This window comes from Anopheles funestus, chromosome 3RL (assembly GCF_943734845.2).
Source record: "Anopheles funestus chromosome 3RL, idAnoFuneDA-416_04, whole genome shotgun sequence".
Lineage (NCBI taxonomy): Eukaryota > Metazoa > Arthropoda > Insecta > Diptera > Culicidae > Anopheles > Anopheles funestus.
The window spans coordinates 61184663-61197389 of record NC_064599.1 but is presented as its reverse complement, the minus strand read 5'-3'; the positions used below and the strand labels follow the sequence as shown (position 1 = coordinate 61197389).

General features: G+C 37.6%; 1 protein-coding gene across 1 annotated transcript; it reads left to right on the top strand.

The window, feature by feature from the left end:
- The first annotated feature begins 465 nt into the window (after positions 1-465).
- Positions 466-7712, top strand: LOC125768036 (probable cytochrome P450 6a13). The gene is made up of 2 exons (XM_049435159.1): positions 466-6616; positions 6684-7712. Exons 1-2 carry the CDS (start codon positions 5548-5550, stop codon positions 7097-7099), a joined length of 1485 nt encoding a protein of 494 aa, XP_049291116.1. The 5' UTR covers positions 466-5547; the 3' UTR covers positions 7100-7712.
- Positions 7713-12727: the final 5015 nt, after the last annotated feature.

Here is a 12727-nt window from a genome sequence, read left to right as displayed (position 1 = left end):
TTTTTTTGCTTCTATCCCCTTTCCAAAATGGTTGACGGTAAAACAAATGTAGACAGCAAAATTGGAACGAGTCAATTGATTTGAACGATTTGCTTCTGGGGATGATTGCATCGTAATGATCTGTTGTAAAACACATGTAAGCGGATTTGTGAAGTAGTTTTTATTGATTGTTTTGTGCACTGTACAGTAATCGGGAATGTTTTGCTGATTTTTTTGTAAACTGTTGTGTTAAGGTATTTTAAAAAGTTTTAAAAACAAATGCTACTTGTGTTTAACAAACAATTTATTTATGTAAGAAAGTAAACTAAAACGTTTTTACACAAAATATCTTGAAAAGAATTAACTTTTCACTTGTGACACTTTATGACATTTTTATGGAGTTCGATTTTTTAACTTAAAATGTGTTTGGCATAAACAATAAAATGAAATTAACTTTCTTAAAAGAACTCAAATTAATTATTAAAAAAATATTAAGTTCTTCAGGTTTTCAAGGATTTCTGGAGAAAGCTTGAGAACCAGAAAAATAGTTTTAGTCCATGAACTCCCAGGTTTTTGAGAAATTCTGGATACAAATTTACAAATAATTGTTTTAAGAAAAAAAAGCTTAATCTAAAGCTGTTTCTGGACTCTCATTTTAGGCTTCTTTATCTTCATTTTAAGATAGTTTTTTATTCAAGACTTTTGAATTAGTCGGAGAAGAGACTGGAGAGGAGATATAGACGTTGAAGTAACAAAACATTGAATTCCTGACATTCAGGATCATGTTATTTTAAGTACGAAAAAATTACTATTTTTATGATAAAAGTTCCTTAAAACCAGGGCATTTTAGTTTAAAAATAGAATAAATTTTCTCTTCTAAACAAAAGCCTCGAAGTCTAAACTTATTCACATCCATTCGGTCAACATTTTACCTACGGCTTTACCGGTTCCACAGCATTCGGCTCTATTTTCATGGCTTAAGTAGATTACGAGATACGACCTACTGATGCTTCTGGTCATCGGTCGGTACGCTAATACCACGGAATAGCACGGTTCCGAACGGTTGACGCAAAGTTGAAGCGTTTTTTTTCATTCTTGTGCCCACCGAACAATGATGTTGTGATGGTCTGATAACCGTATACTATCCATTGTCGTTGTCTCCTGTGCGCGAAAAACCCCCTCAAGGATATTTTTTTCACCAGGTTTTGTTTTTGTTTCTTTTTGCTTTCGATCCGTTCGCATGATGGCTGACTGTCATGGGTCACTTCCGGTAGAAAGCAGCGGCAAATGGAATCCCTTTTTTTGTATCGTACGGTACGGGTTTTCATGAATGATTGCTTTAAATAGCTTCGCCCAGTGCGTACCCTTAGGGAAGAGTTTGACTAAATGCCATGTTAATACGATTTCCATACTAATTATTATGCAGATTTAAATTCATTATATTATTAGGTGGTATGACCTTACGGCATGTTTGAGGGTGAGAGTAATTTAGGAATATAAAGGTGTGTGTTTTAATTAAATAAAAAATTGCATCACACACTGTAGACCTTTTGAGTTTAACGCTATTATAACTATACTAAGTCTAAGCTTTTTTAAAAATATATTTATTCAATTTTAATTTTCGTTTTAAACAATAAAAAGAAAGCATAACAGTTATTTTGCTCGTCCCCCCTCAATTTAGATCATTCACAAAAATAGTTTCTCGTTAAAATTTCATCCTTGACGCTACCAAAACATGGCCAATTGGCACGTACTGGTACGGCGCGTAATTTACGCCACTTCCGATTGCTGTTTTAATGCTTCTTTCCCTATCTTTTCCCCCGCTTTCGTAAAGTTATATCCTTTCTTGCTTGTTTTCGTTTGAAATTTTTAGCTCCGTACATCGCGCTAACGATTCGATCGTAAGCAGCGTTCTAACCGTGGCAATATGCCATTAACAGTACGAGAATCGATGCAAATTGTGAAACTATTGCACAATTTCGAAGCCCATCTTCGGCTTCTGCCGCTTTCCACTGCTGGCTGGATACCGACCATTATCCCATTTGCCAAACGGGAATTAATTGGATTCGAACACTTGATTTTTAATTTCCCACCCCTTCGTACGTTTTGCTTGCTCTGCCGCACGTTCACCGGTACGAAGCCTCATTTCTCCTTCATCGTCTAGGCTGCAAAACATCTTTTCGCAAAAATTCGTTTTTGCATAAAGCTACCACTAGCACTGGCTATTTGTTTGTGGCAATAATCGTTTCACCTTCACCATCTAAGACCATCTCATCCTTCCCCGGGGTTTTTTGGGAGAACATTCAAGGCGATTGAACGAATGGCTAATAGATTTTCCCTATTGCCAAGGATTAGGGAACGCTGGACGGTGTGAAGAAATGGAAAAAGAATGAATAGGAAATGAGGCAAAGAATATATCAAGATTCTTGAGGAAGTATAAGATATAAAACTTTACTCGAGAATGCTCACTAAGGTCTGGGTTCCACTTCTGTGATTTCCATTTAATTAAATTCTGATTTACGGAAACAGAAACTTGCTTCGGTTAGTGGTTTGTTTGGATTTCAATTTCGAAAGCACAATTTATCGATGTTTGTTGGAAAGAATAAAGAATATTGGAAATAGTTTAGAAAAAAAAAGATCTCAAAATATTGATTATTTTGAACGAAGCCTTTTTATGCCTAAGTTTCGTTGAACAACTTGTGCAAATATTTTAACTTAACCTTAAATAGACATTTTATAATTAATTCTAAACATTAAACATTATTATTCAGAGGTTTAAAGAATCTATCCACTTCTTACATAAATCGAAAACGGGTTTCATGAAGCTGATCTAAAATAAAACTGAGGTGGGATCTACTTAAAGTTTTATATTATGAGCTCTTCAAAACTCGTAAAGTCAAATGTTGCTAAATTTGTTCATAATTACCTATATGATGTGATTTTATTTTATTTTATCTATAATAAACTGTATTATCTAGGATCCCGCTCCTTCAGACTTTTTACTTATTGAGGTCCACAAGTATTGCTTTGGTCCAGCAGTACTTCTTGTCTAACGTAAACTACCAGCATTTCGATACGTAAAATGATTACTTTTTTTAATTTATTAAGTTCATCGTTAATAGACCGGAAGACTTAATAGTATGACACAAGATGCGAAAATGAAAAAAAAAATAATCTGAATAGTTCCATCTACCAAAGTCATGGGTTGTAATCCTCATAAATCTTCATTCCCCGTAGAAATCTATGCAATTTAGTATTTTTATAGTGAGCAAAAAATCAGATCGCAACCATTTAATCATTCGTTTTGATTAAGTGTCGTATCGTAAGGAAAAATGATGCGAACAGAGAAACGATCCTGATCCAGCAGCTCAGCGGACGTACATCAATCGCAGCGCACCTGTCTGCTTGACAGCGATGGCGTGCAATGGCACCCCTATGAATTCGGTCATTTTTTGATACTTGTAGCAAGGCAAAAAAGAAAGACAATGAATTCTCCCACATACCATACGTTCGTCGTTCTTTTTAATCGACAATCTGGACGATGTCATTATTGTAGTGTATTTAAATTTATAGCATCATCTCGCAAAAATATTCCACCAGTTCAGAGGGAACAATTCATGCTTAACGATGATACACAAAAGCATCACAAAATGATGCTGACATTGATATAAATCAATTATGATTATGTTGCATCGCTCGGTTTATGTTCCCCCCAACGAACAGTCGCATACCGAATAGATGATGAGTTGTCACTCGGTAACGTGTTTAAAGATACGAAAAGTTCCATTCGACCCTTTTTTGCAACGGAAAGACCGAAATCCGATCTATTCAAAAAAAAAAGACACAACGAAATGCGCACATTGTGGAAGCAATTTACACGCAAACCAATTTAATGAGCTTCCCATCGGGGAAAAGGCGATCGAAATTGAAGGATTAACTTACGCACGAGTAGCCTCACTTTGAGTCAACGGGACCGTTTAGCCGTTGCAAATGGATGGTGCAAAATTGAACAACACACAACCCACCGGTGGAGGGAACAATTTTTTTAAGCCAAAGCCACATTTTAATCAGCTTCCAGCGCATTAATGTTCAATCAGGTGTGAGACCGTTTCTCGCGCTTAAGCTTCTTTCGTTTTGGTTTTCTATATGCGAGGGTGCGTTTGTGTTTAATGGGAAACTTTATTTAATATGCGGTGAGGGAACATTTTATATATGCTATAGAATAAAATTGTTTAAATATAAAATTATTTTTTTTTTATTTATTTTAAATAATTAAACACATATTAAAATTAAAGTACAAAATTAAAGCACCAACGCAACTCCTTCTCTTTCAAACCAGCATCACAAAATGGAAATCGTAAATGAACCGTAAAATGTTTAATGATTGGTAACAATTGTGGCAATCATTTTATGCCGTCTGTCCCACATTGGAACCGGCATTTTTTTTTTCGCGGCCGAAAACGACATGAAGCGTGTGTGCGGTGCCATCCTGCCGAATGTCACCCACAAATGGTGTTTTATCGTGTGAGATTTGTAGCGGATGAAAAAGAGTTAAAATAAGCAGACAATCTCGCATTGTGTGTTGTGTTTTTAAGCACATTACTTTCAGCTGAAATGATGCATCCACATTGAAATGATTATCCCTAACTGATTGTAAAATGTGTTGGGTACGAATAGCGTTGCAGTAGCTGGGTTGGTTGTTTATTTCTTTTCATTAATAATGAATCGCTTTCCGCACTGTTTACATCAATTGATGTTCAACCACGATCGTACTAAATGATCCGAGCTAGATCTGTGTGTTTCAAATGATTTAAGTAAACAATTAAATGAAACAAAAAAAATATAAAAATATAAAAATATAAAAATTAAAAAAAAAAAATTAAAATAAAAGTAACAAAATAACAAAAAACATAAACAAAATAAATAAACTTGAAATGAAATAATGAAAAAATAATTAATAAACAAATTTACTAAATAAATAAAATGAACAAATAAGTGAAATGAACAAATAGATTAAAAAAGAAATAAGTAAACCAATCAACTTAATAAAAAAATGCATCTAATTTAAAAAAATAAATTTCAAAAGCAAACAAACGAACAAGAAATAAAGTACTATTTCCATTTGTGGGCCTAGTTGTTCCCATGACAACAACAGGAGCTATGCGGCTCATAATAAATTAATCCAATTGATACGGTACTCACATTATCAGCATAATTTTAAAAAATCAAAAAACAAACCGAAATGTTTATTAATCTTCGCTCCATTATCTGATCGCGGTTATTGTTGCACCTGGACAAAGGCCACACGAGTCTTTGTGTGCACTCGGTTTATCTTGGCGAACTTCTTCCAGACGCGTCCCTTCCACTTGTCTGCCTTGCACGTCCATCATAATTATACTGCAACCGGCCCACTGACCTATTCTAATCTGACTCTGGTCTCTGGTGCAAATAACCGGTTCCCGCACAGGAACACAATAAAATGCATACAGAATGCAATCATCAGTGCATCGTTACGCTCGTTCAGTGTAACATCGTTTTGCGAGCTCCTTCAAAGTTTAACCACGCGAAATGGCACTTCCGGTCGGTATACTACTTGTCTGTGGTGTGCTTTATTTAGTAACATTTCTTATTAGACAACGGTACTATTACTGGAAGCGTCGCAATGTACCAACGATTCCGGGCCCGTTTCCGCTCGGCAATTTTGCGGGACTTCGGAACAAATCCTTGGCGGAGGTTTCCATCGAACTCTATCGGCAGATGGACCGTAGGGAACGATTCTACGGCCTGTCGATCATGCTGCAACCGACCATGATGATTACCGATCTGGATCTCATCAAAACTGTGCTGATCAAAGACTTTGCCTACTTCCCGGATCATGGCGTTTACCACAACGAACGCGTCGATACACTCTCCTGCCATCTGTTCTGTGTCGAGGGTGCCAAGTGGAAGAGTATACGGTCGAAACTATCGCCCACCTTTACCTCCGGCCGGATGAAGGGCATGTTTCCGATTCTGATGGAAGTGTCGAAAAATTTTACCCAATTTCTGCGCACGGAAGTGGGCGATGCCGGCGGTGAGGTGGACATGAAGGATTGCTGTGCGCGTATGATGATCGACAACATTGGTGGCTGTGCGTTCGGTATTGAGTGTAACAGCTTTCACGACCCGAACAGTGCGTTCCGCCGAACCGGTCAGCTTGTGTTTCATAGTCCGCGACATTCGCAATTGATCAGCAGCTTGCTGCGGCTGTATCCCGTGATTGGGCGTGTGTTCGGACTGAAGGTCAACCACGACGAGGTGATTGAGTTCTTCACCGAGTTGGTAGAGCGTACCGTAGCGATGCGTGAGAATAGTTCCACCAAGCGTAACGATTTGATTGATATGATGATGGAGCTAAGGGCTGCCACGAACGGTGCCGCTCTCACGATGAAGGAGTTGATGGCGCAAGCGTTCGGGTTCTTCCTGGCCGGTTACGAAACATCATCCTCGAACGTGACCTTATGTCTGTACGAGTTGGCACTTAATGAGGAGTTGCAGGAACGGGCCCGAGCCAGTGTCCAGCAGGCTATACAGAAGCATGGTGCTATAACGTATGAAGCATTGACGGACATGGAGTACCTGGACCGTTGCATCAATGGTAAGTTGCAGTAACTAACTTCTGTTGATATATCTCACTTCAATTCTTTCAATTTCCAATCTTCCAGAAACGCTCAGAATGTATCCTCCGCTACCAATTCTGCCACGTACTTCTTCGAAAGCGTGCAGAATCCCCGACAGTGACGTTATTATACCACCGAACATGAAGATTCACATCCCGGTGTACGCGATCCAGCGCGATGAACGATACTATCCCGATCCGGACCGATTCGATCCGGATCGTTTCACACCGGAACGCGTTGCTGAGCGACACTTTAGTACATTCTTATCATTTGGTGAGGGACCGCGTATTTGTATCGGACAGCGCCTTGGTGTGATGCAGTCTCGAATTGGATTGGCAACAGTATTGGCTAACTTTCGGGTACGCCGTGGCCCCCGGACAAAGATACCGCTGGTGTATGCAAAGGATGCGGTTACGCTGCAATCACAGGATGGGGTGTTCTTGCAGATTGAGCCGTTGTAGGACATGGTACTTAGTGGAGTGTGATGAACATTACACAAGCATTAATATAACTCATTTTATTGCAGTTAATTAATTTTTTATAATTTTTTTTCTTATGCAGACTAGTGATAAATTAGGAAAGTTATATTAGACATAAACTAAAATTATGTAGAAAATAAAATATTATTCAAATTACACGAAACAATTCAAATTGCCAATTAATTATGAGAGTTGAAAATACTTAACTGATATTCTTGAAATTAAGAATATAATTTTGAAGCCTGGGATGGTTCTGGAAGACTGTGTATATCGCAACAACAACTTGCGCCGCCAAAAGGTGGATTGAGGTGGATTGAACCTCCAGAAATCTTAGGGTTTGGACACAACACATATCTTGAGCTAGTAGCTCCCCAAACATAGACTACATCTGGACAACCTATCGTTGCCTGAGAACGGTGATCCAGTATTTGGTGCTTACCTAAGGCAGACAAGCAATATCTAAACCCTTTGACAGATTATGATTGAGAGAATTCCGGATGTAAAAGTAGCCGTGGAGTCACCTGCCAAAAATTGTCGATGGGTTTCGAAGAACATTCCAATGGCCACAAAATTGATGAAAAACAAGATCCCACTCGGACTGCTAATGCAGAGGTTGGATCGAGCGTTCAACGTATGCTCAGTATGCTCCCAGGTAGAAACCTTGGAGTACAAGTTTGAAAAGTGTCCTGGGGAATCTTATCCTTGAAGCATACTGTCAAAAAAAAAATAGCAGTGATCGTTCATGACAATTCCCTAAAGTTCGTTTTCCTCTTACCTTTTTTAAGTAACATTAGTTCAAGTCTCAAGTTCAAGAGGAGTCTCATTCTACGTTTGTTTGCGAACTACGTCATCCACATTGTTGGAAACAATAATTCTGTGATTAATGTTACAATCCTTAAAAGTTCTTTATGTATGTAAGATGGTTTTAATTTTTAACTCTTTTATAAAAAAAAACATCAATAATTCTCAATTAATTCGAGATCCTTTGACCATTTTATTAGGAAAGCATGCAGCTATTTAATAAAATAATAAAATTCGAACAAAACTGTAAACTAGTTTTTTCTATGTTACATTCTTCATTTTATGCACTTCACCTTCAATTCACCGTACTCAATAAGCATCCTTTCCGATGATCATTTTCTGTACAAAACCCTCACGAAGCAGCCAACAAAAAAAAAACTAAGCGAAACGGATTTATCAAAATGCAAAATGACATGATTTATTTACGGAACTAAACGATATAAATTTTGGAAAATAAAAAAAAAAACACCTCGATACAACCGGGTCAAAGGTTTTCGTGCCGAGATGTAACAAGCGTTCCCAATAAAATATAAGCGTTCCAATCGAGACACAAAATAAAAGTGTTGTCCACCGTACCGTACCAGTCAGTGCTGCAAGCGGCAGGATAACAAGTTCAAGTAGAAAGCATAACGGAAAAAAGCAACAACTCTGAACGTCCCTTTTTCGGGATGGTTTTCGGTAGCAAAACCTCAGACAGCATGGTGCCAGCATAACACGCGGGGGAAAAAATGGCGAACAAAAAGAGTTTGTCCAATTTGTCCAGCACCACCGGACGGGATGCAAGTGAGTGGCAAAAAAAAGTATGTAGAATTTTTTTTAAAAAAGCTAACAACACACAAAAAAAGGACATTGTCACGCGTAGGTAAAACGGGACTTGCAATCTTTTTTCTCCCGTAGGGACAATTTGATATTTCATAGAGCTCCTGTTGCTGTTTCGGAGACGGGTATATGTCCCTAGTTTCGGTTCACCACTGCGGACATGTGGAACCAACGATAATAGGCTTCCGAGCTGGTGTAGTCTGTGCATAGTGCCTCGGGACACCGTGATAGAGCGCCTTGTCCACCTCGGTAAAGCATTATCTCACCTTTCCTATTGGTGGCAAATTCCTTCCCAACCTCTAATCATAGTGGCCCAACCGAAGGACATTCGCGTGAAATTGGTTGGTGTCAAGTTGTTTCACTGACAGTGTCGCACGAAAGTTGTGGCAGCTACCTACACCATACGTGCTCAGTTTTTACTCCACAGGACAGGTGAGCCGAGCAAGAAGTTAAACGAAGAAAAAAAAACTTCAACTTAAACCGATGATCAATTCCATTGGGTAAGAAAGACACGGCTCCATTCTGGGACATCATAAGAAGAACCAAAGGGTACCAAACATAATCGCTTCCCTGCTTTTGAATCCCTTTTTCTTATTGCTCGTTATGCTCGTTTCATTTTGTAATCAAAATTCAAACTGCAACCAGCTGCAGACTCCCCGGGTCCTCGGGACACTCGAGACAAAAACCGACATGTTTGTGAACCTTAGCTTTTGTGTCTGTGGCGTACCGATCGTGTCAGTTCGTATAGAATAAAAATAAATTTTAAAACTCCTTCTACAAACAACGGGGTGAGTGACAAAAGCTGGAAAACAATTCGGAAAATACAATCAAATATACCACCACCAAAAAGGATTACAAAGCGCCATGTTCGTTGACATACTCCTGGAGAAGTTACAGGTTCAGTAAACCGCGAATGTGTTGCCTGCCTGCTTTAGTATAACCCCGCAAAGTATGCAATGTTGTGGCTAAGAGTTAAAGTTTGATTGAACCGTTTCGAGTTCTGTGCGCTTTAATGTATGCCCAACGCAATTGTGAAGATGTTCAAGAATAAGTTTGATTACTACAAAGTTTAATTCGCTTCTTCAGTTTCGACACCAAATCGAATTGTTTCGTTTTGTGAAAATGCAATTGTGTGTATTTTTTTTAGGTGAATTGCAAAATGTAAAAGTATTTGATTGTCTTTTTAATTTAAAACAACAAAAGATAAGGCCAAAACTTACCTTAATTTTTATTATGCATTAAAGTAAATCTCAAATTAAGTAAATCAAAAATTTCTATTTTTAAATAATATTATTTAAATAAAATATTAATCGCTGTTTTTTGAATATTAATTGCATACTTTTAGGCGTGATCAGGGGTGATCTAAAACACTTTTTAGTTTTAGCAACAAATATTACTCGATGAAATATCTATTTCTTTTTCTGTTATTTTACAAAATATTTTCCTTCATCTTCTTTTTGTCATAACTAAGCAAAATTTGATTAAATTGTAATAAACATTGTGAAATAATGAAACATTCGTACCGTCTATTTAACCATGTCGTATAAGTTTCGAAATTTTCAACACCCAACCGTTGACGACATTTGATTAATTGCTCAAATTATATATACACCCATAATAAATGGACTGTGGTCAGTTGTCGCAGCTGCAGCCGAAGCAAGAAATGGGCCGACCGACAAATGTCGCGTTTTCGCGCTCACTGATGCCAAAGTAATAATGTGTCCCCGCCTCGGGAGGTTGGTCGTTTTTGGGGTGCAAATTTGTCTGGCACGATCAGAACAGTAGATATGGCGGAATTTTGCTTCTTTACTTTTTTTACATAATGTGCAGCCTGGTTTTTTCAGAAAACTCCTCATTGTAATTAAGAGCTACTTGCCTTCGAAGGATTAATAATTATTCGCTGAACCATATTGTTGAATGTTAATATCAAATGTAACATCCGTTCTGCTAAACCTCACAGTCCACTAATTAATTGATCAAAATGAAGCTTTTAAAATAATTGGAATAATTACTTACTTAAGAGAAGTTACTCAAGAATTCAAATTCAGTGTGTAAACTACAAGACCTAGTAGACGTTTCGATCAATATGTCGTCCTCTACCTTTTTGGTGGGTAAATTCTTTTCTCCCATCTCCCATCTTGAAGCTTTATAAATGACATCTCAATACGTCGTCCTCGTTTCAGCTTTTTTTTCGCAAAGTTTTTTTTTTAATTCTTGCCAGCTTTTCCGGGATTGGTTAATTCATTCGCTCCTTTGTACAAAAATAGCAAAAAAAAACCCACATCCCTCACCAACAATCGACACATTGTACCAATGGGAAAATTGCAACCATGCCAAAGAACTTCTGAGATGGTCCACAAAATTACTTCGAGATAAGGAGTATGCACACACACACACGCTAACATTATGTGCCGGACGCAGCTGCTCATCCGTCCGTTTGCTGGGATACGAATTCTAATTGAAAATTTCACAATTTATTGTTTGGGAAATTTAATTTATATCACTTGTCCACTCCGATACTGTACCGATACCCGCACACAAACGTCCTTCTATTGCTGGGTGCAGAAAATAATTCCACCAAAAGAGGGTAAAACTCTGTGGGGACAACACTTTGATTGAAGCTGCACCAATTCCGGTGCTACAATAGGAGCTCGCCGGCTGGTTCGTTGCAAAAGTATCACATCCTTACTTTCTGCTGTGGGGATTTACATTTCAATAGGGAAAACCCTTTCGGGGAAGGAACACACACACACACATATTGGTGTAGAAAAGTTTCCCATTGCACTCGGTGGTTGGGCATGGTTTAGGCAGATATGGTTGGCTGAAAACATCAAACAAATAAACCTCGTTGAGAGTGGGTTTTTAGCATGGTTTGATTTGCACATATTTTTTTTCAATTCATTAAACCGCTACAATTGACAGGACTTCCTGAAAACTGAAAAATTCTTATCAATCTTAATTTATTAAACTTTGTGTACTATTATAATAAACAATTCGCTTTTATTACCAATTCAGTTTTAAATCTTTCGCCCCAAAAAAAAAAATTGTCAACCACATTGTTGCCCCAAACTGACTCGACCGTGCCACATTTCGAAATTGTACCGAGCCACACAATACAAAAGTTGCTAAACAATACATCTCAGCCCGGGTCCGTCCTCACGGACTCCGGTCAACTCGTCGTTTTCAAATCCATCACCCAAAAATTTCCCTATCTCGAACCAAACACTTTCACAAAAACCGCAAAACTGTCTTATTGTTTTGCCCATCGGCTTGCCATTCAACGGTATAAACCATGCCAAACGGTCCGTAGCTGAAGAAGCCCGAGACCACAGCTGTTGGATGGTAAGTGATCGCCCCGGCAAGGCAACGAATGACTGTTTGCCAATTGGATTTATTGCCAACCGACTCCGGTTTGGGGCACAAATTAAGCGGATAGAGGTTGGATGCATGTTGTGCACGACAGATAGGTGCGAATGTGGGCATGTGTTTTAGGAACCGTTTTTTTCCAATAAAGCAGCCCATCGTTGAGTTAAAATTTACGACATCGAATAGTACTGCCTGCTAATTGACTTATTACCAATTGGATCGAGTGGGAGAAACAATGGGTTCGATTTAAAGTTTTAATTTATTTAAACAGCTTTGGTGATTAACAGTAACATAATTAAGATAAATATGTATAAAAAAAATAAATAAAATCAGTCGAAATTATTTTCTTTCATTTGTTTTTTTTTGTTGTTTCAAATTATTCATTTGTTTTTTTCTTTCAATTGTTTATTGAATTTTATAGTTTAACAGTTGAATTAATAGTCTAGTTTAGTTGCTTTTTTATTATTTATTAATCATTAATTTATTTACTTTAAAGAAAATTAATAAAAAAAAGTTCTAGGCAAAACTTTATGAAAAAGTGTTGGATATTTAATAAAAATAAAATCATAAAAATTCACATAAAAATGAAAGAAAATTCATTGCAATACTCTTTATTTCCCTTCA